Source organism: Centruroides vittatus, unplaced genomic scaffold, assembly GCF_030686945.1.
Source record: "Centruroides vittatus isolate TY-2023 unplaced genomic scaffold, ASM3068694v2 contig_880, whole genome shotgun sequence".
Taxonomy (NCBI): domain Eukaryota; kingdom Metazoa; phylum Arthropoda; class Arachnida; order Scorpiones; family Buthidae; genus Centruroides; species Centruroides vittatus.
The window spans coordinates 2347783-2374789 of record NW_027122572.1 but is presented as its reverse complement, the minus strand read 5'-3'; the positions used below and the strand labels follow the sequence as shown (position 1 = coordinate 2374789).

Below are 27007 nucleotides of genomic sequence, written 5' to 3'. Positions count from 1 at the left end.
AAATTATGTAGATTAGATGATGATTTTCTCTGAATGAAAACATTTAATTGATGTTTTGAATTTTAGATTACGCTAAGTAATTTACTATAGTTTGAAACATGCTCCCCATGCCTTTGATAGGTTGTATGATTTCCTAAAGTTGACAGCAATCCAATTTTCCAAGGCTTTTTAAATTTCTAGACTCCAAATATTTTAAACATGTTGGATCTGCTGTGCACTGTACAGTAGTGTCTGCAGATTATAAAAAGGGAGGGGCACAAGCTATAAAAAAAGACATTGTACATAAATTATGCAAGAAGCTTCAAACATGTAGGATTTATTATCTTTATTTAATTACAAAATAAACACTATTTTCATTAAAAGTTGGTTCAAAGTAACACTTTTTTACATTTTAACTGTTTTATGCAAATGCTAATCTGTGTCTTCTGTGTGCATTCCAACAATTTATAATTTAATCTATATTATATCCTTCTTTTCAGCGAATGTCCTGACAGTTTGTTTTTATTCAGTTCTGCATAGCCAGTTTTTCAACTTCTGCAGGGCACTGAAGGTTCTGTAAAAATGAGTTATTTTCTTTGTTAAAAGAAATACACGTGAAACCAAAATAAAAATGAAAAAGGTAAATTTTAATTTAGGTAAAAGTTATTAGCTACAGGTTCTTTTAGGATGCCAGTGTGAGACCCATATTAGGCCGGTTCAATGTTAAATTTTAATTATTTCGAAGCCCTCTCGGGAGATAACGATCGAGATCCGCGATAACGATCAAGTTTCGAAGGATGTACAATCTTCCGCCGTCAAACTCACTTCCCTCCTTCTCAGGATCCGACCTGAGTCACGGAATTCAAGTCATCATCCTCCCTCGCGATTGGTGATTGTGGCGGAAGGGACTTAGAGTATAAATAGGGGGGGAGATCTCTAAGAACGGGGAGCTGACGTCCGAAGAAGACGAACTGCCCGGCGACACCGTATCCGACTCGAAGGCCAAGTCGAGACGCCGAAGCCTCCGCCGACAAGCCAATCCTGCCGCCCACCTGTCGCTCCGCCAGGAAAGACGTCCGAGTCGAAGTATATTCTCGATCAAAATCGATAACCGAGAGGTATGAATCCCCTAACAATTGTGAGCTCTCTCTCTCACGCGATTAGGGACGGGATGCGTAGCGTTTCTGTAGTAGTTCCTATGTTCCATTAAACCATTATCTGTGTTGTCCTGTTATACGCGATATTGCCTTTCTTTATCGACGACCCTACACACACTCCTCCACTCGACCTGACAAGTAACTGACCGATCCCGACAAGTCGGGATATCGCGCAAAATTAGCCATCCTTGACAGTGGGGCGGGTCTTGCCGACCTATTCGCCGAGAACAAGGAGGTCCGACTTCCGTCCTACCTCCCGGCGTTTCCCACAAATTGGTTTACAGGAGTGGGGTGCGATAAAGGAGAAAAAGGGCCATATTCGAATTCGGGACTTAAGGATAAATAGCGATAATGGAACCCAATCCCCAACCCGCGGCAGGGCCTGCTAACCCAGCGGATCCGCCACCGCTCCCAAATCCAGGACCGAACCCTCTGACGTTAGGCGGTCTAGGCGGGATAATCCCGTTGCTGCCTGTATTCTCAGGAGACCCGCAAGGCCCCCGTGTAACGGATTTTTTTGATTCGTTAGCGGATATCATGAAGGTTGCTGCATGGTCGAAAGCGCAAATGCTGGCAGTAGCGAAGTTAAAACTAGCGGGAATAGCCCGGGAATTCGTACGAAAGGATCGGCGAATTAAGGAAGTCGACGATTTCGACGAATTTAAGCGACTTATGCTCCAGCGTTTCGATAGAGTGCCTCTCACTTTTCGATTAAATCGGTTTTATTCCTGTGTGCAAAGACGGGATGAAGATGTCCAAGCGTATGCCGCACGGTTGCAAGCGCTAGCGACGGAGATAGAAATCACCCCGGAACCCGGTGCGGATGCGGCAGAAACCGCTATCATACAGCGTGTGCAAAGAAAAGAGTTGGACGAACGCCTAAAGGTCCAATTCTTGAACGGAATCACGCCGCGGATCCAACAAAGGGTAATGAGTCATGCCCCAAAAACCTTTGACGAGGCCTTAGATGCCGCAATTAACGAGGAAACAATTGAGGAACTCACCGCGCGTTCACGCGGAAACTTGCGGACAATTAACCTGCGATCAACCGAACATCCCCCGTTAGACGATTTAACGCAATTAACAAAGACGCTGGAAGAACTTAAAGGTAGAGTGGACGGGCTCACTCGAGGTACAACTCCACGCAATTATAGAACCCCCTCGGGAAGACGAAGCGATCGGGGCAGTTTCCGGAACTCCACCTATGCTAGGACACCTACCCGGCAAAATGACTATCGGCCGACTACTTCCCGACGCCGGTTCGATCAGTCGAATGTTCGAGCTACCCTTAACTCCGATAGGAACCGGAACTCGCCCTCCCCCTCAGCTATTAACGAAGGCGAGCGTGCGACACCGCCTCCGCCTCGAAACTATTCGCCCGCGAGACGGGAAACCGGTAACGAACAAAATAGGGTCCGATTTCGATCCCAATCACCGGAGAACTCTCAGTCCAAATGGAGGGGCAGAGTACGAAGCGTTGACGGGCGACGATATCGATCGCACCCTCGAAGGAACCCTTATCCTACGGCTAGGATTCGGCCGCGAACCCAGAGAAGGCGAAATCAGCAATCAGAAAACCCCTTGAGAGCAAGGAACCGAACCCCGTCGCCTCTGGCCTCCATAACTTCCTTTCCGGCGCAAAGCGAAGCCATCTTTGAGTGTTTTATCGGAGGAAATCCGGCCACAGTTCAAATAGATACGGGAGCGAAAGTGTCTCTCTTAGCCAAATCTTTTGCTAATACGATGATAGAGAGGGTAGACATCGATAGCGATAAGGAAACCGATTTAAGAAGCGCGACGGGCCATTCTATACAAACCTACGGTATCATGAGCCCTACCTTCGAAATCGGTCGATTACAATTTCCCTACACTTGTTGTTTGGTAGATATGGATGTTACTTGCCCATGCGATGGTATTATCGGTCGGGATATGATTACTGATAAGGGCTTTATTATTGATTTAAAGGGAGGAGAATTAACAATTCCCCCTCAGACCGTAATACCCTTTATAACCTCCCCTAGAGCTAGCGACCGAAGAGAACGGGAACAGTTTAGCGATATAGATCGGGAGAAAATCCCCGACCATAGGAGAATTCAAAAAAAGCGGAGGATAGAGAGGACGCCCAAAGGAAGTGTAGTAGAAAGAGACAATTTACATTCTCAGGTGAGCGAGAACGATGGAAGGGACATCGTGTTAGTGGAAACCTGTCGGCTTCCCCCTTTAACCGACAATATAGTCACCGCCACTATTAGAGGGACCAGAGGGATAGGAAAAGTAGGAGTAATAGAGTCGATCCCCTTCTCTCAGGAAGGAATATCGGGAGCCGATGTGTTAGTTGCCCCTAATAAGAAGGGACAGGTACCCATTCGGATTTGCAACACTACTCGTAAGACTATTAAATTAGAAAAGGGTACAAAGGTCGGAAACTTTTTCGAAGCAGAGGAAGAGACCGACCCAGTGAGAGTCAGAAAGGAAGGGAAAACGGCGACAATGTCGAAAGCTGAGTTCAGCCAGCTTTTTGATTGGAGTAATATCCCGGAAGAAGAGAAACAGGCTCTTCTAAACTTACTATACAAATACCGACATGTTTTTGCCATAGATGACTATGATTTGGGCTATTGCGATATTGTACAACATAAAATCGATACTGGAGACGCCGCGCCTATATACTCGCCGCCCTATCGAATCCCTTACGCTCAACGGCAACAATTAAATGAGATTATAGACGAACTCTTAGCTCATAATATTATCGAACATTCCACTTCTCCGTGGAGTTCGGCCGCAATTTTAGTTAAGAAGAAATTGGGCGGGGTCCGATTAGTCATAGATTATCGTAAGCTTAATAAAATTACGAAGGTAGACCCTTATCCCCTTCCTTTAGTGCATGAGTCTCTTAGTCTAATGGGACAAGCGACCTATTTTTCGACAATGGACACTATTTCGGGATTTTGGCAACTTAGCGTGTGCGATAAGGAAAAGACTGCTTTCTCCACCATTGATGGTCATTATCAATGGAACAGATGTCCCATGGGGCTTCGTAATAGCCCTGCGGCATTCGAAAGAGCTATGGACTTTGTCCTTCATGGTCTAAAGGGAAAGACCTGCCTCGTCTACATGGACGACATTTTAACTTTTAGCTCTGACTTCGCTAGTCACCTCAAACGATTGGAACAAATCTTTCAGAGGTTAGGAGAAGCGGGAATTAAATTAAAACCGAAAAAATGCCACTTCCTGCAGCGCCAGATAAAGTTTCTAGGACACGAGATCTCAGCGCAGGGTATAAAGCCCGACGCCGATAAAATACAATGCGTATTAGATTTCCCAAAACCGGAAAATGAGCGGGACGTTCGATCCTTTTTAGGTCTAACAGGGTATTATCGACGACATGTAGACGCTTATGCGAAAATCGCTAAGCCCTTAACCGATTTATTAAAGAAAGATACGCCATTCGAATGGGGACCAACCCAACAGGAGAGCTTTGAAACCTTAAAGACAATTTTAACGTCAGCCCCTGTATTAAAGTCCCCTGACTTTACTAAACCCTTTATCTTGGCTACCGATGCCTCCAACACGGCCTTAGGAGCGATTCTAGCACAAGAGGAAAATGGTAGGGAGAAACCCATAGCATACGCAAGCCGGCTGCTGAGAAAGCCCGAACTAAACTATAGCACCACGGAAAAGGAGTGCTTAGCCACTGTGTGGGCTGTGAAGTACTTTAAACCCTATCTATACGGACGCAAATTTACGATCATAACCGATCATCGCCCCCTACGATGGTTACTCGATTGCAAAGATTCCACAACCAATTCTAGGCTATCGCGATGGATCATTTTCCTCCAGGAATTCAATTTTGATGTTATTCATAAAGCAGGCAATTCTCACAAAAATGCTGACGCCCTTAGTCGTATACCCATCCGACAAATATCGGAGGTTGAACCTATTTTCTCCGTGAGCCAATTAGCCGCGGAACAGCAACGCGATAAGCGGTGGAAGTCTCTGTTACAACTTTTACAAGACGGAGTTACCACCGGAAGTTATAACAATCTCGAGGTAGAGGAATTTTATATTAACGAAGTCGGTGCTCTATGCCATAAAGGAACCGACAAACGACACACGGATTGGTGGGAACAAATCGTCGTTCCCGTACAATTAAAGGAATATATTCTCTCTACATTCCATGATAATCCGATAGCCGGACACTTGGGAGAACAGAAAATGCGAACAAAAATCGCTAAGTCCTTCTATTGGCCTGAAATGGCAAAGGAAATACGCAATTATTGTCAGAGTTGTCAAAGCTGCGCAAAACATCGTCGACGAGGACGACGCACACAAGCTGAATTACAATTGTTCTCTCCTCTTTCTTACGTGTTCGAACGAACCGCGATGGACATTATCGGACCACTTCCTCTTACCACTTGCGGGAACAAGTATATATTAGTATTTGTTGATCATTTTAGTCGATATGCGGAAGCGATACCACTACCGGATGTTAGTAGTAAAACGATAGCGAAGGCTTTCGTCACGAATGTCGTATTACGCCATTCAACGCCTACGCACCTACTCACAGACCGAGCGCCTAATTTAATTTCCAAGATGTTTACAGAAGTATGCAAACTGTTACAAATAAAACGCCTCCTTACCACAGCATACCACCCCGCCTGTAACGGCGTAGTCGAGCGATTTAATAAAACCTTAGTTGATATTTTATCGCACTATGTAGCTAGCGATCAACGCGATTGGGACGAATGGATTCCCTACGCTTTATTTGCCTATAATACCTCTATACACGCATCGACCAACGAAAGTCCTTTCTTCCTTTTATACGGACGGGACCCTACATACCCATTTGAATTGGTGACCAGTCCTATCACGAGAGTCTATGATGTTGAGGAAAATTTTGCTTCCGAATTAACCCAACGCATGAAACATGCGCACCAGACCGCACGTCAACACTCCGAACAAGCGGCAGAGCTCAGGCAAGAACGACACGAAAACAAAATAAGCCTCCCCAATATAAATTAGGCGATAGAGTACTGTTAAAGGAAGTCGTCACCCCGCAAGGACTGAAACGAAAATTAGCTGCCCGATGGTCGGGACCTTATCGTATTATAGAAGTTTTAGGACCCGTTAATTTTACCATAGAGAATATACAAAATAAACGGAAGTTAAATGTGCACGCCGATCGCATCAAACCCACAACCGCTAGGAAAGAATTTCGCCTACACGAGGACTTAGGAGCCGATCAGCCCGATGACCCACGCGATGCTAGTAGTCCGGAAGCTCCTCAACCCATGTCAATTGACCCTTGGGATGAATTTATTTTAAACTCGATACCGATTCCCCTCGCAGCAGAATCGGCCGAAATAGAAAGGGAGAGTGACGAAACAGCGTCGGAGGAGGAAGTCTCCGAATCGGAAACAGAAGAGGAAGCGGAAAGTACGATGCCTTATGCACTGAGAAGTCGCGGACCGGTAGAAGACCTACCCTGGGTCATGCCTCGGCCCAGCCGTAGCCACATTCCTCGATTTATTTCTCCCGCCACGAGCCGACCATCCTCGCCTTAGCCTTTAATCCCATAAAATTAGGTGTACTACTATCATTGCGACCCGAGAAGGGAAGCTTGAAGGAGCGGATTTCGCAGAAATTCGAACCTTTATATATGTACATATATCCATATCTTAGCTCTAATTTGGCTTAACTCTAGATAGCAAACCCCTCCCCCGAGGAGTAACAATTTTAATGTTAATAATCACCTTTCCCTGTTTCAGGGAAAGAATAAAAGCCTCGGGAGAAGTACTGGGGAGCCACGATGATTTTCCTTCGACTTACCGTCATGTTCTTAAGTATGCAATGCACCACCCTACAACCGACATCGGCACCTATGAAGTTTACGAAAGGAGTAGTTTTCATCCATCAGGGAAATTTCCTTCATGACAGCCAGCCATTGGACATTGGTCAATGACCTTACCTTCGACCATTTAAAAAGACAAGTTCAGTTTATCTCGGAATCAATAGATTACTTAGAAGAGCTGAGCAAGCGTAGCCCTTTAAGCAATAGCTCCGATCCAACCGCCTGGAAATTCCCCACCGGCGGATTTCAATTAGTAAAAGCTTCTTTCCTTAATTACCAGAGCGAATACCACGAGCTTTTATCACTAGTTACTCTAAAAGATAACTCCAAACAAAAGAGGGGACTTGTAGATATCGGAGGGAAGGCACTTAAATTCCTTTTTGGTACCGCTACGTCGGAAGAGGTTGAAGCCTTAAATGCTGAGATCGAAACCCTAAAACAGCACACTGATGGAATTATTCATTCATTAAAATCCCAAACCACTCTTCTCACTGATACCTTAAATGTCAGTAAAAATAATCGCCATCAAATTTTCCTTTTATTTAAGCGCATCGAGAGTTTCGGAGAACTCATGAATGTATACCGATATAACCTCGCCTATGAAATTATCCTACGCACCATTGAATCTGCCGTCCAAGAACTGCATTTCCAATTGGTCGAATTACAAGAAGCGATCGACATTTTAGAGCAGGGACGATTAAGCCACTATTTCATTCCGCGAGAGATCATGTTACACACCCTCCGCGATATACAAATCCAACTTCCGGACGGTTACGCAATGATCGAATCCATCCAACCGGATACGCTATTTAAATATTATCAGTGGATTACAACAATAGCGATAGCCCTTCCCGGCAAATTACGAATTTTCACAAAAATTCCGCTGATTACCCCAAGCGGATCCTTTGATATGTACGAAATCGTACAGTTCCCTACTTACATTTCTTCCTTAAACACTTTCGTACAATTTAAGACCCCGCCCATCCAGTCATCGCACTCTCGATGGACCGACAGTCTTACATGCTGTTGCAACGTCACGACCTAACCACCTGTAAAGCTGCTCACCTCCCAATGTGCTCCTTAGATAGCCCTATACAGCGAGAGCCGTCCCAAAGCTGCGAATATGCTGTTATTTAGTGGCATCGAAAATAAGATCAAAGATCTCTGCACGCGACAAATTGTCCCTCAATTCTTGCCGATTTTTAAAAGAATAGATCAACGAGGTACCTGGATTTATTCCACGCCTAAACCTCTCCTCCTCACCATTCGATTTCCAACACGACGTCGCAATTTCCCTCTTATACCATCCACAAGGAAATTAAATAATACCGGCACTATTAATCTCCCGAATGCTTGTACAGGATACCTGCCTGGGATTATCCTCACGGGGCACTTCCAAAGACAGTCAACCCTTCAATTGGACATAGCCCAACAATTGGTTGTTCCCCAAATCGAACAAATCCTAAATCAAACCGAAATACGGTTACTGCAAACCCGTCTAAAGGATCCCCAGACTCTACCCATCAAGGTGATAAACTCCGCTGATATTGGAAAAGCCGATCGTTCCTTGACAAATGTCCGGTATGACCTCGAACATTTATTACGTATGTCAACACCTCCTCCTTCAACTACCTCGACCCCCTCATTAATTACCATCCTGATGAGTTGCTTACTGATTGCTCTTCTTCCCATTGGCATTATATATGGTTGTCGCTATTATCTACCGCGCCGCCGATGTTGTCGATCCAACTCCCGCGAACGAAACCCTAATCCGGCAAAGCACCTCCTCCAAGAAGTACACCTAGACAATCTAGCTGCAAGCCCGGACCAAGAGCAAATTCCGGCCGCTGAGGGACCTAACGCCTCAAATTCCGCTCAGCGGAGACCGACACCTGTTGCCTTCTCCTACTAACTATCCGTATAGTCCAGCGAGCGTATACTTATGGGACCGGTTAGCGTACAAACTTCCCTTTATCCATTGTTTCTCCGTAATTCTACAATTTATATACTACCCCTCGCTTCACTGTCGGATATCTCACATATCCTCTTTCCCTTTCAGACCAATGGCCAGCGAACACGAAGACATCGTTACGTCCCTCTTGACCTGCCCAATTTGTTACAACCTGGCCCAACCACCAGTCTATCAGTGCACGAATGGGCACCTCATATGCTCCAGCTGTTGGCCTAGAATCGACCAATGCCACACCTGTCGAGAGTCATTGGGACATATCAGGAGCCTTGTCGTGGAACAACTAGCTTCCACGTTAATCTTTCCATGTGCCAATCAGTCTTACGGTTGTCCCTTATATAGGTTATTATCGCCATTTATATGTAACCATGTTAACCATATATGTAGCCTTTTATGTAGCCATTCAAATTCAATTGTGTTACTTTAATTAGTATGTTACCTCTAGTTTAATAAATTACATTTTGATATTTTATTCAAGCCTTCATTATTCCATATATTCGCGATACGCTCAACCCAGTCTCTATTATCCAGATATCGGTTATAACCAATTTTCCCGAGAGAGAGAGTAAAAAACCCCACTTTACCTATCTGTTATCATACCTCTACCTATAACCATGAATTAATTGCCATTACGTATATTTTAATCTTTATTTTTGGATACCAAGACAGTATCAGCTAACAGCCACGCCAACAGGATGTCGACTTATCCAACGTTACCACCATTCGCCATTCAATCCACCAAATTCCAGCCATCTACTCCTCAACCGAGGACCAATTCTTCCTTCTTCTTAGCACTTTATCAACATTCTATCAAAACTTACCTGTGATTTTCGTCAACCATCGCCATCTAATATCCAGTAATATCCCATCAACGTACGAACCAACGAACAACTGAACAAAGGAAATAACACACCCACGTGTTTCCTCAAACTACAACCTTTGTCTTCGACCTCCAGACCTCCAACCAATCACCGATGTTTACTGCTAATAAACAACAGGCATCCCTCCACAGACGTCGACAAAGTACCATTGTATCAATCCGATACTACCAGACCACAGAACGACCCGTTTTAACTCAGCCTATGTTTTGTATATCCTATTACTGTATCGTGATCAACTCTGTACCGCTTTATAATATGTATCTATATATGTATCTTTATAGATGTATCTGTAAAATATGTACGAATTATTTCTCAGCGATCTGAGAGAGAGCACCCTCCATAAAAGCGAACACCCAGACAGTCAATAAAATCAAACTGGTCCCGTTTAGGACCAAGTTCGATTTCGAAAGTCCGAGGCAGTGTGAGACCCGAATTAGGCCGGTCCAATGTTAACTTTTAATTATTTCGAAGCCCTCTCGGGAGATAACAATCGAGATCCGCGATAACGATCAAGTTTCGAAGGATGTACAATCTTTTGCCGTCAAACTCACTTCCCTCCTTCTCAGGATCCGACCCGAGTCACGGAATTCAAGTCATCATCCTCCCTCGCGATTGGTGATCGTGGCGGAAGGGACTTAGAGTATAAATAGGGGGGAGATCTCTAAGAACGGGGAGCTGACGTCCGAAGAAGACGAACTGCCCGGCGACACCGTATCCGACTCGAAGGCCAAGTCGAGACGCCGAAGCCTCCGCCGACAAGCCAATCCTGCCGCCCACCTGTCGCTCCGCCAGGAAAGACGTCCGAGTCGAAGTATATTCTCGATCAAAATCGATAACCGAGAGGTATGAATCCCCTAACAATTGTGAGCTCTCTCTCTCACGCGATTAGGGACGGGATGCGTAGCGTTTCTGTAGTAGTTCCTATGTTCCATTAAACTGTTATCTGTGTTGTCCTGTTATACGCGATATTGCCTTTCTTTATCGACGACCCCACACACACTCCTCCACTCGACCTGACAAGTAACTGACCGATCCCGACAAGTCGGGATATCGCGCAAAATTAGCCATCCTTGACAGTGGGGCAGGTCTTGCCGACCTATTCGCCGAGAAGAAGGAGGTCCGACTTCCGTCCTACCTCTCGGCGTTTCCCACACCAGTATATTTTCTATCCCGACAGATGGAAATATTCGTATGAGCAAACAATATTGTACAAAAATTCCCCGACTCATATATAGCTCGCAACAAAGGGAAAATAATTAAAACTAATCTTATGCTAATGTTATACTGTTACAAACACGAATAAAAAATGAAAATTAAAACTAATATTAAACTAAAGGAGGAGAATAAAGGACAGGTAAGAAAATGTAAGAAGTTAGGAAAGGGGGTACCCAGCGTTGGTCTTTGAGGTCTTCGAAGAATCGGTCTCTTTTATAACATCCTTGGCGAGGGTCTTACACAAAATATGTAGAGGGGGTTCTCTTCTTCCTTTCAGTTCATTCGCTTGTCGACTGTTCAGATGCCAAAATTCACAGTTAATTCTCATGAATCGATCACAAACAAAATGGATCGATCGCAATGAATTCTTTAGTCCGTCTATGAAACGCTACTCTTTCTCTTCTGCACGCTGCCAGAATGCACCAGAAGCTTGTCTCACTCCCTCCTTTCTTGAGTCTGAATCCTTTTTGTTCTCTCATTCACGACCCTCCTGCCCTATGGTTTCGTACTTGACCCCTCAGGGGTCGTGCACCCTTTCTTTGTTTTAGGGGATATACAATGACCATATAAGGAAAGGAATTTTGGAGAGAAATTCCAAAGAGGAAAAACAATAAGTAAAGAAAAGAAAGGGGATAAAAGCATGAGGAAGTGAAATTAAAAATAATAATAAAATATAAACTATATACACACATATGGCATACAGGCACAGTTCTTTATTGTGTGGCAATGGACACTGATATTGTCAGTAGAATTCTTTCTGATGTTAGGAAATTTTTGCTAATCAGTGTTCAGTATAATTTCATCTATTGTCACTGATAACATCTGTTCCTTTGTTTTGCCAAACTGTATAATGTACAGTTTTTCCAGTCCTCAATTTCATATTATAATAATGAAGGATCTGGCAAATCATTACCAGCGGTGCCCACAGACTATGAAAAAAGGGGACACAAGCTATAAAAAAAAGACATTATAGATTATGCAAGGAGTTTCAAACTCTATGATTCAACATAGGATCAGCACTCCCATAAGGTGTTACTGGTTGCATTCGGGGCTAACTTGGCCTTTAAAATAAGGAATAGGGTTTTGGTCAACATATGATGAAGTTGCATGGGTCAATGGACAAATATTGTTTATTAGTTTCTTTTATATTTGTAGAATAGGCTAGAAATCACAAATTTTCTGTTGTTTGGGGCCATTTTGGGATTGGGAAACGGGCAAGTGAAACAAAACGGGGTCATGTGCCCCAAGTACCCCAATATATGGGCACCCCTGATCACCACCATTTTCTTCTTTCAGATATACAGTATCAGCTGTTATTGACTGCACATGTCTAGGAAGAAGATGACTAGGAACTTTTTGGCTATAGTCAGGTAGTCCTTAGTCTGTGATGAAACATGGTCCTATAAGGGTTAAGGACCAAGTAATGACAAGGTAAAGAAATACCCAGAGTTTTCATGTCGATGTATCCTAGGGTAAAACACCATGTTCAAGTCTATCCTCCTTTCTCTTAGATTCTTTTAATCTTTTGGCCATAGACCTCCTTGTCTCTTACTCATTTCGATTTTCTATTGAACGTTTGCTGTTCTATCTTTGCTCTTCGATCCCTCGGCACCTCGCAATTCCTTCTCATTTTATTCCTCTTTTTTTCTTTTATGATCTTTCTTTACTCTATCTTCGCATTTGGGAGCACTGCTTTCTCCGTGTCTTTCTCTTCAGAAGAGAAAGAGCCGGAGAGAGATCAGTTTTGGGATCCATCCCAAAACTGACCTCTCTCTGGCCGTTTTGCCTCCAGGCTTAACACCCTCTTTTGTTTTCACGTGTTCCAGGAATTTCTAGTCTTACCCCCAAGGGAGAAAGGTTAAGAGAGAATGTTCTAGAAAGAGGCTTTTAAACAAAGAGAAAGGATAGAACTTAAAACTAAATCAATTAAAAATATACAAAGATATATAACACACATGGCCAATGGCCACAAATATAATGAAATTTAATTTTAAATATCATTTTCGTATTAAATATTTAAATGTGTAATGAAAAATTTTATTTCTCAAGTGTTTTTGTCATCCTCAGAAAGCATTTATTTTTCATTGCTAAAGTGAGCAATGAGAAATAAAATTTTCATTGCTCACTTTAGCATTTTTATTATAAGATTCAAAATTCATAACTGATTTACGAATAGTTAAATAAGAAAAGTATAATTTTTTTTAAAATAAATGAAATTATAATATATAATTTTGAATAGAAAGTATTAAAAATTACCATATAAAATTTAGTAGTAATTACAGTTTTATTATTATAGGGCAAGAAAATTACATTCAAAAGCCATTTATTGAAAAACATTCTAAATTTTGGAGTGCTGGAAGTAAAATGAATCTCTCGTGTTCTGCTATTATAAATGATGAAAATAGGACACTTTGTTGGATATATCCAAATGTAAATATGATATATAATATTATTTTATTAAACACTTTAAAAGTTTGAAATAATTGAAAAGATTGAAATGATATTTCATCAATCTGGAATGCAGCTATGCAATCTTACTAAGGATATCAAACTGCATCCAGGATATTGTTAAAAAATAAGTTCATCAACTGTAAAAAGTTTGGAATGTTTTATTTAAAATAATTATAGTACTTTAAACATTTACTGCAAGATTTGATAAATAATTAGCTACTACTGAATTAAAATTCACTTTAATTAATTACTATATAAAATGATGATATACGAAAATATTTGCTTATTTCAATGTATAAGACATTCAGAAAATGCTTTGTTCTAAATATTCAGTTTGAAAAAGTATACACCATAGCAGATATGTTTGTATTAATTTATTTACTGGTAAATTACATATATGTTTCAATTTTTAATATTCCATGTTTCTTTATGAACTTTGTAGATAGATATATTTATTCATTTGATTCATTCTTTCTGATATTAGAATGAATATAATAAAGAAATATCTTGATGTTTTCATTCTTGGATAAAATACAGATTGTTTTTGAAACATTCATAAGTATTAATTAGTAGAGAATTAATAAATAAAAAATTAGTTATTTGTATGCAATACAGCTTTTATTTTTAAATTCAAAAAATAAAATAAGTAAACATTTGCTTTATAAAATCAAATTCATTCATATAATTAAAATGAAAAATACAGACTTAATCAAAAAGACTGTTAGAAAAAAGAATTGTAAGAAACACATCTTTGCATTAAAAAATGTATAAATCATTTATTTATATATTTTTTCAATTTTGTATCTAATGCATGTTCCATAATATTTCAAAAGCTGGAGAATTTAATCTACTCACCAAAAAGCGTTTTATTCCAACCAGCAAGAGTTTAATTTTTTTATGTAAATTTGGACGAACATTTTCAACCTAATTATAAGTCTGCTTCAGATATCTAATTGGAGACCTGAAGCAGACTTATTATAGATTAATGCATGTTCATTATTCCTAGTTTTTAAATACTGTGCACAAATAAGAAATCACATAAATATTCATCATGGAAACAAAATTATTGAGAGAATAAAATTTTTGTTTTTAAAAATATAAGGTGTTCTGACTAGGGAAGGAGGAGTTAGACTGAAGTCAAGATGAATGAGGAGTAAAGGACAGTGGTGGTCATACTGACATGAAACATCTTTACAAGTAAAACCCATTTATTTGGAAATAAGCTGATAGTTTATAATTTCATACAGATGCTTCATTCCAACTAAGATTGGAAGAATTCAGTTTGGTTCCGGTGAATTCCCTAGATGTATTGACAGCCCTGGGGCAATGTTGTTAGCAAGTCTGAAGACAGGATAGGTGATTGTTAGTCTTAGGACAGGTGATGATGTCTGTGGTTCTTAATGGCAATGGTGATAGCAGGCACAAGCACAGGAAAGAGATGCATTAAGTTATCTTTGCTCAACTGAGAGAGTAGGAATGAAACCTGTGCTCATATTTTAGATTGTTATGGTTCTCGTTCTGACATTTTTGAATTTTAACTACAACATGTGATGTTTTTCTTTCATTAAATTGTTCAGTTTCCCCGATTCAATTAAATTCTGTCATTTTTATATGAGTGTCAGAGTCAAAGTTTGAACTCTCTGGACTGATATTGATTTATATACTAACATGTGTGAGAGTTTTGTCAGAATTTTAGTCGTGGTGGATCACTTTAGTCAGTATGCAGAAGCCATACCTTTACCCAACATTCATAGTAAAACTATTGCCAAAGCCTTTGTCATGCACATCATTCTGAGACACTCAACAGCTCCTCACGGATTGTGTTCCTAACCTAATATCTAAAATGTTTAGGGAGGTGTGTGAATTGCTTCATATTAAGAGACTCCTTACTACATACTGTATGTTCACCTAACATTCCTATATGGCAATCACCTAGACAAAGATGTGAATATTCTCTATATCTGGGCAATGAAAAATTTATTAATTGTCTATGTCCATGCCTTATCAGATCTTATTCACCTATTTTCCTACAAATTCATAATCAAGGAACTTGGACCTACTCGGTACCTACTCCTATGAGTTTGACTATCAAATGTCCTCTAATAACATAAACGGAGCTTCAGTTTCTATCAGTAGAATAACACAGGTATATTGGTCCTTTTTGAAACTTGCTTGGGATATCTCTCTGGAATTATTTTAACATCTCATTTTCAAAAAAAATCAACTATTTAATTCAAATTATTGATCATTTTGTCATTTCATTCATAAAAAAACATCATCAATGAAACTGAGTTGAAATTAATCCAAACATGATTAACTCAAGGATTAATACCTGCTTCAACTCCTGAACTACAAACAGACGTTGACATCTTATGAGCCAACAGATCCCTGAACAAAATGGACTTAGAACTTAGAACAACTCCTCTCAACCCTGAAGACATGATTCATTCTTGAACCACTCCTCAATCACCAACACTCATTACCTTAATTGCTATCATTTCCATTATAGTGAACAGGGATCCTCTCCCTAGTAATGTACCAATGTCGCCAAATTACTCATCAAACGTCACATCTTTCCTGACATCCTAACAGAATATGCTCTAGATACCTCACATCGATCCACAATTACCCCTACACCTTCAGTGGATCAAGCCCCAATTCTTATGTAAGGAAGCCAAATAGAATCAAGACTGATTTATTTACCTCTATGTATTACATAATTTTAATCATATAAATCTCTGCTCAATGATGACCCAATCAATCAAATCGATTGCAACCTCTTCTCTCTTCTTTAAAGATGCACCTGGAATCCATCAAGATGTCTGCCATCCAAAACCAATCCAATTCCACATTAATAGCTCTGCTGAGCTGTCCTATTTGTTTCAACTTAGTGCACTGGTATACTGGCAGTTGAACCAATGGTTACATCATTTGTTTGCAGTGCCGAGAGAGGATCTCCAACTGCCACATGTGCTGGGATCCTCTTAGACATATACACAGCCTAGTGGTAGAACAGATAGCACTCACATTAAGAGCACCTTGCTCTCATCAATTTTTTGGATGTCCAGAACTTCTTCAGAAAGAAAATGGAGGAACACAAGAAAACTTGTCCATTTGGACTGATCAGATGTCCCTTTGTCGATAATTAATGTTTCTGGGAAGGAGAGTCTTCTACCCTCTGCTCCCACATCTCCCAAGCTCATCCTCAGGTTCCGATCCTCAATCCAATCATCAATACTATTCCTAGGAATAGACACCCAGATTGCTACCTCGAGAACCTGGACATCGATCTTAAATTGCTGTGAGCATCAGTTCTTAATCACCATTAATAAACAGAATTTATTTAGACCATCCTTTATCATAAAAGTATAATTTTTTATCTAACCCTGTTTCAACTCAGAAGTTTACTTATTTTATCAATTTTAAAAAGAGCAGACACACTCTCTGGTGGACCTCGACAATTGAAAAATATGGTGCACAAACCCCCTCAAATAATATCCTTTATCTTGAGTTTCCTAGAGTTATAGTACAATGTTTTTGTGATGGTAACAACTTCAAATTCGTTATCTCCATTATAACTGACTAACTCAACCTTGCAGATGACTACACCTGTATCTGAATGGTGGGATTCCAACCTTCCCTCTGACTCTCCCTCCCAATGTGCTGATGTGATGGAGGTTGAATTATCTACTGTAAGAGTTGTCTTGGCCTTTGTTCAAACTCAACGACAGGCACAAAACGTGCCAGTGACCCTTGATCTGCCAATAGGCTATACCTGCCCCCTTAAGTGTGAAGCCACTTATCAAGAAGAAGTTCAACAAACCCAACAATATACTGAACAACGAAACATCGCCAATTCAACTCCCTCTAATCCTCAAACTCTGATGATCTGACACCAAGCTCCCCTAAGATCCAGTCAATGATCAGGCATCCAGCCTAACCAAATCTCTTAATCTCGAATGAATCCTACTCATTGACATTAGAATCATCTTATTATCCTATACCATATCATAGCTTATATTTTAATAATGCTAAAATGCCAAATAATATGTATATATTTAATCATATAATCTATATATTGTAACTATATAAGTTATTCCATTATTTTTTAAATTATTTGTATTTTCTTAATTTGTATTTTTCCTATTGATGACCTCCAAATAAATATTGTCATATTGAGCATTTATTGGTATTTCCTTTTTATTACACCCTATTACACATGTATACAGAAATGAAAGAGAGAGAGAGAGAGAGAGAGAGAGAGCAAAGAAATCAATTTTGTCAAACTCTTATCCACATTAATATCACCAATGATTTCCACTGAAGAAATAATCAATTTGGATACAATCAGTGGTGATATTCAAGCGGGTTCGCACAGGTTCACCCAAACCCGTTGGTAAAATTTTCAGTTTCCCGAACCTTGTTAAACACACACAACATTTCTCAGTGGTTTTGTTTCTTTTAAAAAATATATTAAAATATATGTATTATACTCTGTAACACTACTAAACTAGAGCCTTATACTCCGTTCGCACTGAGCATTTCAATCTAGATTGTGAGCAAGATCAGGGACTATGCCTTGGTGCGATCTCTCTCAACCGTTTCAATCTCGACCCAAAATGAGGTTTAATTGCGATCGATTCAAGAGAGTTCTTGAAACTAGATCCAGTCATAAGAGAGATCCCACAATCTCACATGCAAGATAATACAAGATGGCTGTGTCAGGCTATGGACAGCAAAATAAAAAAGGGTGAAAAATTTTCTCTGCATAAAAAAAGGTCGACAGCACTAATATACTATTGTTACCTGGCCTTCGTCCAGGGCCCTTACATTCCAAATACGCCACTGATTATTAGATATATCACAAGAAAAGGTATTGTATTTATTTCTAGCCAAAACTTCCATTTTGTTTGTTGGTGATTGTTAGGGAAAAATTTTCTGCTAGCAAACCCTTTGTTAAATATTTCAAATATCACCACTGGATATAATGCAATGCAATAAATAACTGATTATATAATGCTTAACTATAATTCTAGAAAGAAAGAGAGTAAACCACCCGTTGTAACAACCTCAATTCAAGATCCTAGTAAAAATCCAGCTTGCCCAAAAAGAACAAGCTTGATTTTGGAAAGGCTCGGGTGATGTGAGAGCCTGGATTAAGTGGAATTTTATTACACATTTTTTAAAAATAAAGAATAATGCTTAAAAAGTTATATCATATGAGAAGAAAATTCTACATTTTTTCCCCCGACAATTAATGAAAAGATGGAAGGATATGATTGTATCTTTCACCGGATTCACTTCCTTTCAAAAGTGACACACCTTCTGAATGTGTCACCAGGAACTTACAACCAAAATTTATCTATTGCCACGATCTATAACATTACCAAAAAAGGGCAATAGAAAAAATGAGAAAGACCCCCCCAGTAAAAAGAAGGGACTGATTACAATCTTTGTCCATCATGATCGAAAGTTCACCTTCTCCTGAGTTTGTGCCAGATCTCAGATACCTTACCTACATCAAAGATTGCCATCTACATCCCCAAGTGACTTTCCTTCCATCTGGCAATGCTCCCATTCAAACTGTTGAACAAGTCTGTTACCTGTTACCAAGGATCTTCAACTGAAATCTTTATTTATTAATTACATAGTTGCAGGTATTGGTTTAGTTGTCTGTGATTATATGACCCCAGTTTTGGAGAGTTACTAAATTATCCTCTATTTTCTTGAAGTCCATTCTCCATGCTTTAGAATTGATGGTTCAAGTGAGTCTTTGGAATTTTCTAAGCCCTTGTCCAGACGTAATAGGAAATCTTGGAGGTTGATTATATCAGTGGTTAAAATCAAATGGGTTGTTAAGTCACTTGACGCTTTTAAGTCAGCCGGACCTAATGGTATTTTTCTGTCTCATCTACAATGTAGAGCTGCTATTTTGACTCCTAATCTTTGTCACATTTACTGTGTCTGTTGAGCATTAGGCTGTTTTTCTTTGGCCTGGGGTTGGTTAATGTAATCTTTATTTCTAAGCCTGGCAAGAAATCTTATTCTGAAGCCTACACTTTTAGGCTTATTAGTCTAATGTCTGTTATGTTAAAGACAAAGCTTAGTAATAGGCATCTGAGGGACACTTGAAGGACACTAACACATACTTGTTAATTTTATATTAAATTTTTGGTTGTTACTTTTATATTTGATTATATATGTTTGTAATGGAAAGTTGTTCAAATATTTGTATTTTGGCTCTATGTTTGAAAGAAATTCCTTGTTTTAAATTTTATTCTTTTTATGTTATATTGATGTTTACCAGATGAAGGCCTTTCAACATGGTCAAAAACATTAGTTGTTTGAATTAAACACATTTTGCTAGAATATTATAGAGGTATTTTCGTATAATGAAGTTGTGTCTGTCAGTGGGCAAAGCTACTAAGGAATTTGGTGCTTGTCTCATCCCCAATGTTGGCAAATTCTGCTGAATAATCAGCAAAGTCACTACATAAAAAAACATTTCTTTTAAATTTCTTTCAGAATTAAGAAAAATACAGAAGTGTAAAGAAGGACTGTGAGAGTTGGAGAGAATAGGAAGAGGTGACCCAGCCTTCTGGATTGGACTTCATATTAATTATCAGTATTAACCATAGATATTAATCAGCAAAATCAGACTCCATGCTCCCAATGATAATTGACTAAAAACAACCCTGGTGTTTGTTGAAGAGATCATAAATAATACTTCAGAAGATATATGAAAAGTTTAAAACTGACTAGCAACTGACAAAAAAGTTCCAGTGTTTGCTGTGATGATGATATTAGAAATATGCCAAATTTTTAATGAATAAGATTCTGGAGAATTATTTGATAAAATTGAAGAAAATCAACATGAAGATAATGTACATTCTCTAACAAATGCTCAGATGCAAGAATTTCTGGTTTCTTATTTCTAAGAATTCTAAGAATTTCTAATTTTGGTAATGTTATAGGTCGTGGCAATAGATGAATTTTGGTTGTAAGTTCCTGGTAACACATTCAGGTGTGTCACTTTTGAAAGAAAATGAATCTGGTGAAAGATACAATCATATTCTTTCATCTTTTCATTAATTGTCGGGGGAAAAAATGTAGAATTTTCTTCTCATATGATATAACTTTTTAAGCATTATTCTTTATTTTTAAAAAATGTGTAATAAAATTCCACTTAATCCAGGCTCTCACATCACCCAAGCCTTTCCAAAATCAAGCTTGTTCTTTTTGGGCAAGCTGGATTTTTACTAGGATCTTGGATTGAGATTGTTACAAAGGGTGGTTTACTCTCTTTCTTTCTAGAATTATAGTTAAGCATTATATAATCAGTTATTTATTGCATTGCATTATATCCAGTGGTGATATTTGAAATATTTAACAAAGGGTTTGCTAGCAGAAAATTTTTTGACTAATCAGATGCAAGAATTTCTGCAAATACTTTATTGTGGCCTACAGTACCAGATATGTTGAGTTTCAAAAACATTATGAACACAAGTATTTTATTAATGAAATATTGCCAAAAAAAAAAAAAAACTGGCAAATAATGAAATAATGCTGGAAAAATTAGTAAAGTAATTATTGTTATTATTAATAAACTTTAAACTTATAATTTGTAAACATGTTAAAATAATTGATTTTGATAAAAATAGACTTTCTACTAATTGTGATCTAATTCCTTTCACTGAATAATGCTATCACTCAGTTATTGTTATCAGTGTAGGTTAGTCCCAAAGATTTTACAAGTAGCCCATACTATATTTTGATATTATTATTAAAGATTACTGTTGTTATCAAAATAGTTAAAGTGAATATTTTAATATTACTATAAAAAAAATTATGTTAATATAATTTTTTATAATTGATAATTTAATTTTATATTTGATTATATTTAGAGTATTAATTTGGAGGAAAATACTACAATAAAGGAACTAGAAAACGGTCTTAAACTTTTGGAATCACAACTATATTTTTCACAAGTTGATTATAGACATGAAGGACATTATATTTGTGCTTACCTGTTTAGAAATAATTGTGAAGAAGCAGTGAAAGATCAAACATATATAACAGTTTATGGTAAGTAAAAGTAGAAAGAACAATTATATGATAAAAATATTTTCTTATAATAAAAATCTTTATTTTATATTTATCTTTGTTGAATATTCTATATAAAAAGTTAACTCCTATTAGAAATAGCTTTTGTACATATGGAAATTTTTAGATATTTATAACTATTGTTTTATTTAATGAAAATACATTTTTCAATTACCCTTATTAAATTAATTATATCAAATAGCAAAAAAATAGAAATAGTATGGAAAATAATAAGAATATAAACTCATTAAATGTGAAATGTTTTTAACTTTCAGTTCAATAATAATATATCACTAATTAAGATATTTTATTTATCTAAGTAGTTAAAAACCATCAATAAAGCTGCATAAAGTACATGATTAGCTAATATTTTCAATTAATGATATTTAATCTCCTTTCATTTATTTTCTGATTTACCAACATTTTTCTTTAAAATATCTATCTCAAATAAAAAGATGGATCTAGGAGAAAATATTAGGGATAGCTGAGTTTTAATGTGTGTAATGAAATAAACAATGTATAAAAGTTTTATTGTTTTAATAATTACTTAAAATAAACTTCATAAACTTTAAAAATTAAGAAAATTGAAAAATAATGATAAATATATTAAAATATAATGTTATTTTAAAGAAATAATGAATCTCCTGTTAGCAAATAAAAATCTTACAGAAGCTTATTTACTTAACAAATATGATTTGTTCCTGAAATTCATCAATTACATGAAACTCAATAAAATGAGATCCGTATTTCTTTGAATTCAGAGATAAAATTATGATGCATTCTTAGATTTTTAAAAATCATTCAAATAGGAAAAAAGAATATATCAAAACAATTATATAAATGGCATTAAAATGAATAAATTAATAACAATAATTAAAAATTGCTTTAATAAATTAACTGTTAAACAATACACAGTATATCAATGTTTCAGTTTAAACAATGTATTTTAAAAAATTTGCCAGGATGAATTTACTTTTAGAAAAAATGCATTTCTTAAGACTATACATACTATTCCATGGCGGAGTCAACCTTTTATTGTAGGCTACTCGTCCGCAATACGATGCAAAAAAGTTAAAAATAGTAGCCTACAATAAAAGATCGACTCCGCTGTGAAATTGTTATTGCCTCAACAGCGTATGAAGGGACAGAATGAAATTGACTCATCTAGAATGTATAGTCTTAAGAAATGTATTTTTTCTAAAAATATACAATGTATTGTTTAACAGTACTGAAACCAATGTTTGTATTTATTCTTATGGAAGTATTTTAATTAATTAATAATCCACTCAGTTACTAAAATTTATCAAAGCATAAAAATAAACATGAATTTTTGAATATTCTTCTCCACTACCTGGTAAAAAAATAAACTAATAAAAACTAATATAAATTTTTGTTGCTTTGCTGTTGGTTTTAATGGAATGGACAAATGAATTTAAATCAATAAATTCTGTTTCTTTGCTGTTAATATGTAAATTTAATAACAAATTTTTATTGACTTGATCTGAATTAGAAAACAAAATCAGCTTCTTTTTGGAGAATTTAATGCAGAATTTAATGCAAATTTTAAAGGTTAGTCAAAAATTTTGTCATGTAAAACAGACAAGTCAGCCTGCTTTGTCTGACAGTAGTTCTCCTGGGCCTTCCAGAACTTTCCCTGCATTGATGCATGCATTGCTGCAACCATTGCTGCCAGTACTGTGCGACAACAATGTCTGTATGACTGAGGTGACGGCTGATTGCACCCTGCTTCTTGCATCCAGATAATAAATTATTTTTATAACTGGTTTTAAGTGTTTTTGGAGTTGTTATACTTTGTGTATCCAGTTTTTGCAATGAGTAATTTTATTTATTAGCCTGCAATTTGAGAAAAATTGTCTACAATTTTTTCAAATTATTGTGGTAATTTATAGGTCTATCTATAAATTCCCACTGTTGTCTGTCCTTCCTAAATCTCGAGAACAGAGTTAGACAGATGAAAGTCGAGATCAGATATGGAAAGCTTAGGGGCAAGATGCCCTGATTAACTATACACGAACTTCTGCTTTGGGCCAGAAGTCATGTTATTTCAGTTCAAAAATTTTCTCCTGAACAGTGTTAAAGTATGATGTATGGGAGCCATACACTATTAAACTTATGTGCATTGTGATAAAAAATTGCAGCCTGACATTGTAACGATGTTACAATAAATAAATGCTCATTAGTCAAATGTTTTGATGATAAGTTAAATTTATTTCTTCTCTATAAAAAGCTTTTTTTTTTTTTTTCTACTATTAAAAGTTAATGTCAAATATAATTTTTTCTAACAAATTATATTTTATGTATTTAACATATTTAATCATGATTGCATAATATGTGACAAGTCAAATTTTTTAGATTTATTGATGCTGGAACCTGTTAACTTTTTTACAAGTGAAGATCCTGTTAAGATTGAAAAAAATGTTGGAGACACTGTAGAATTTATTGTTAATATTAATTATAAAGTGGAAGAGATTGAATTTCATTGGGAAAAAAAAGGAATTTTTATTTTACAGAATTCCAGAATACATTTTAACAGTAATTCTCAGCAAATTAAAATGATTATTCAAAATCTGTCAATAACTGATTCTGGAAAATATACTATATTTGTGAGAAGAGTAGAATCTTTTAAAACATTTTCTTTTGAACTTTCTGTACAAGGTAATTATAATTTGTTCTTAAATATTTAATTTTAAGTCTGTAAATTAAATCTTACAGTATTTTCTGATTTTATTATTTATCATATTACATAAGATTTACTTACATGTTTTAGTTTTTTTCAATACCTCTTATAAATAATTAGCTGTAAAGTATAGAGTCAGATAAATAGCCATATTTTAGTTATGTAATTATGAAAATTAAAAATACAGAATTATATAAGATAAGAATATAAACTTCAATAATACATTTAAATATTAATCAAATATAAATTAATGAAACAAATAATTTTAATAGTATTAACAATTTTGGCTGAATTATACAAAAAACTTTTAAGTTTGAAACATGTAAACATTTTATTCTTTTTTTGTGCATAAATAGAATTTTGTATTTCAGAAAAAAATTTCACATTAACAATATAATTTGTACTTAGAATTTGAAGCTTATTATTATTAGAAACAGTAAAAATCTTCCAACTGTTTTTCTTGTCATCATCATGTATATGCTTTGATTTTGTAGTCTTTAAACATGAACACTATATAGATATGTGTATGTTATCTATGCAATGTTAGTATTTAAACTTTTAGTTTTGTTCGTTTAAACTGTTTTATGTAAGTAAGAAAGGCACATGTAAAGTATGTCAAGGCAGAATAACAGAACAGCAAAGTGAAGTGCAGGTATCCCTCATATAACATTGTAGTTACATTTTGAAAAAGTGTCATGTTGTGTGAGTCCATGCTATACAAAACAATGGACTAGTGAAAAAGGGAGTTAGGTTCCAAAAGTATACTATTCTTTTTCTTTACTAAGAGAAATATATTTATTAAAGCAATCAATAATTAACTAACAATCACAATTAAAAGTACTGTATTATGCATTAATATTAATTTTAGTTAAACAAGGGCATTTTCTTTTTACAATGTATCATCATTTTCTGAGCTTTTTTGTTGATCTTGATAAGAAATATCAGCAGCATCTTCATTTTTTTTTTATTTTTATTATACAAATGTTTTCATGAATAACAAAACAAAAATAAAAATGTGTTATTAATCAAAAATTATTCTAGCAGGTTGCATTTGTTCACTCAAGTATCGAGTAACTTGTTTCCAGAATTTGTGTTCAAATACTAAATTGTTTAAGTTGGGAACAGTTTGAGTACCAAGATACTGCTGTATTTTGTTTGTCACTTTTATGAATGCTTACTTATCTACAGTTAAAAAAAGTTTAATAACACTTACCTAAAAATGTTTAAATAAACTTTATTAAATATGAAGATTAATCTATAAAAACAAAACACAGTGACAATTTTCAAGGCTAAAGTCTAAAAACAATGACAATGACACCTGGTTGATAGGAAAGCTAAGACAAGGAATAAAAAATTGTACTATCAGTTTTCATCAAAGTAAATCTGACAAAAGACACAAAATAAATTGAAAATTTCAATATGCTAAAATCCATGAGCAAATTTGAAACAACATGCATGCCTACTTGAATAAAAATTATATAGAATAACAGAGATTGCACTTAAAAATAGTGAAATTTTGTACAGACAATTTCCCAAATTCTCAAACTGTGTTAAGGTGAACAACATGGTTTCCATGTTGTAGAAATGCTGTGTTGTATGAGGAATATTTGTGTTATGAAGAACGACATTAAGATTATAAATAAAATATCATCTAACAGTTTTATACTAAAATTATAAAATAATCATTGTTTCTAACAATGCTGGAATAATTCAGGCAAAGTATTTAAAATTTGCTTTATGTTATATAAATTTGAAAATACTGGACTATATATTAAAGCACTAAATATTGTGAGGCTGTGTGAAGAGTCAGAAATCAGAATAATTCCAGAAAAAACAAAAGGGATGAACATGTCTTGTTAAACAAAATTGAGGGGCAGTAATCCTGATGATTTGAGTGCTGTAGGTTTGAAATGAGAGATGATTTGCTTTTTGAATAAATCCTTTAATTTGAGAGATGAGACAAGTATGTGACTGTAGGGTTATCACCTTGATGCCTTGTCAGGATGACACCACTGTGTCTCTTTCAACTCAGAAGCCACAATGGTGAATTGTTTTTGTTAGAAATTAAGTCATGTGAGCAGTGTATGTGTAAGTGATGGGATTCTGGATGGAGGACTGAGACAACACAATGGAAGTAATGCACTCAGAGACAAGTTATATAAACGTATATACCTGTTTATTTATTCTTAAAAGTTTACATATAAGATTAGTAAAATAAGACTATCAAGCCAATTAGGAAATTCTAGGCATATAGACATGATAACTCAGTTGCATGTGAGAGAGAGCATTCACAATAGAGTGTGTGGGGATAAATACCTTGTAGAGCGGTAGGAAGCTGGTGTTTGCAGGTTGGGCCAATAAGATAAAAGTTCTTGAAGACAGTACGTATTCCGTAATCTGTCGTAGAAGATATAGTCATACACAAGAAGGATGACGTATCTGTAGCAGAGGTTGTGGAAATATCCGTTAATGATGCATATCCATTAAATGCTATCTGGTGATAGAATAAATTGATGTCTCTGAAAGGAGTAACTGAGGCACACACAAACGATTGACCCACTTGAAGAACTGGCAATGGCTGACTCAACTGGCCACTAGTTGTATTAAATGACGAAATTGGGACAACAGGTCATAAGGTCGTGGAAAAGTGTCTTTTTTGACACTGAGAACTTAGTGAAAGATACACTCCCAGGTGTGAAAATT

General features: G+C 36.7%; 1 protein-coding gene across 2 annotated transcripts in view; it reads left to right on the top strand.

Moving 5' to 3' along the window:
* LOC136983362 (vascular endothelial growth factor receptor 1-like) overlaps window positions 1–27007 on the top strand; it is a 140056-nt gene that overhangs the window by 40731 nt on the left and 72318 nt on the right. For both annotated transcript variants that reach the window (XM_067280079.1, XM_067280078.1), the window contains exons 6-8: window positions 13349–13482; window positions 21408–21588; window positions 23980–24282. In XM_067280079.1, coding sequence (XP_067136180.1) covers window positions 13349–13482; window positions 21408–21588; window positions 23980–24282 — 618 coding nt within the window. The remainder of the gene's footprint in view (window positions 1–13348; window positions 13483–21407; window positions 21589–23979; window positions 24283–27007) is intronic.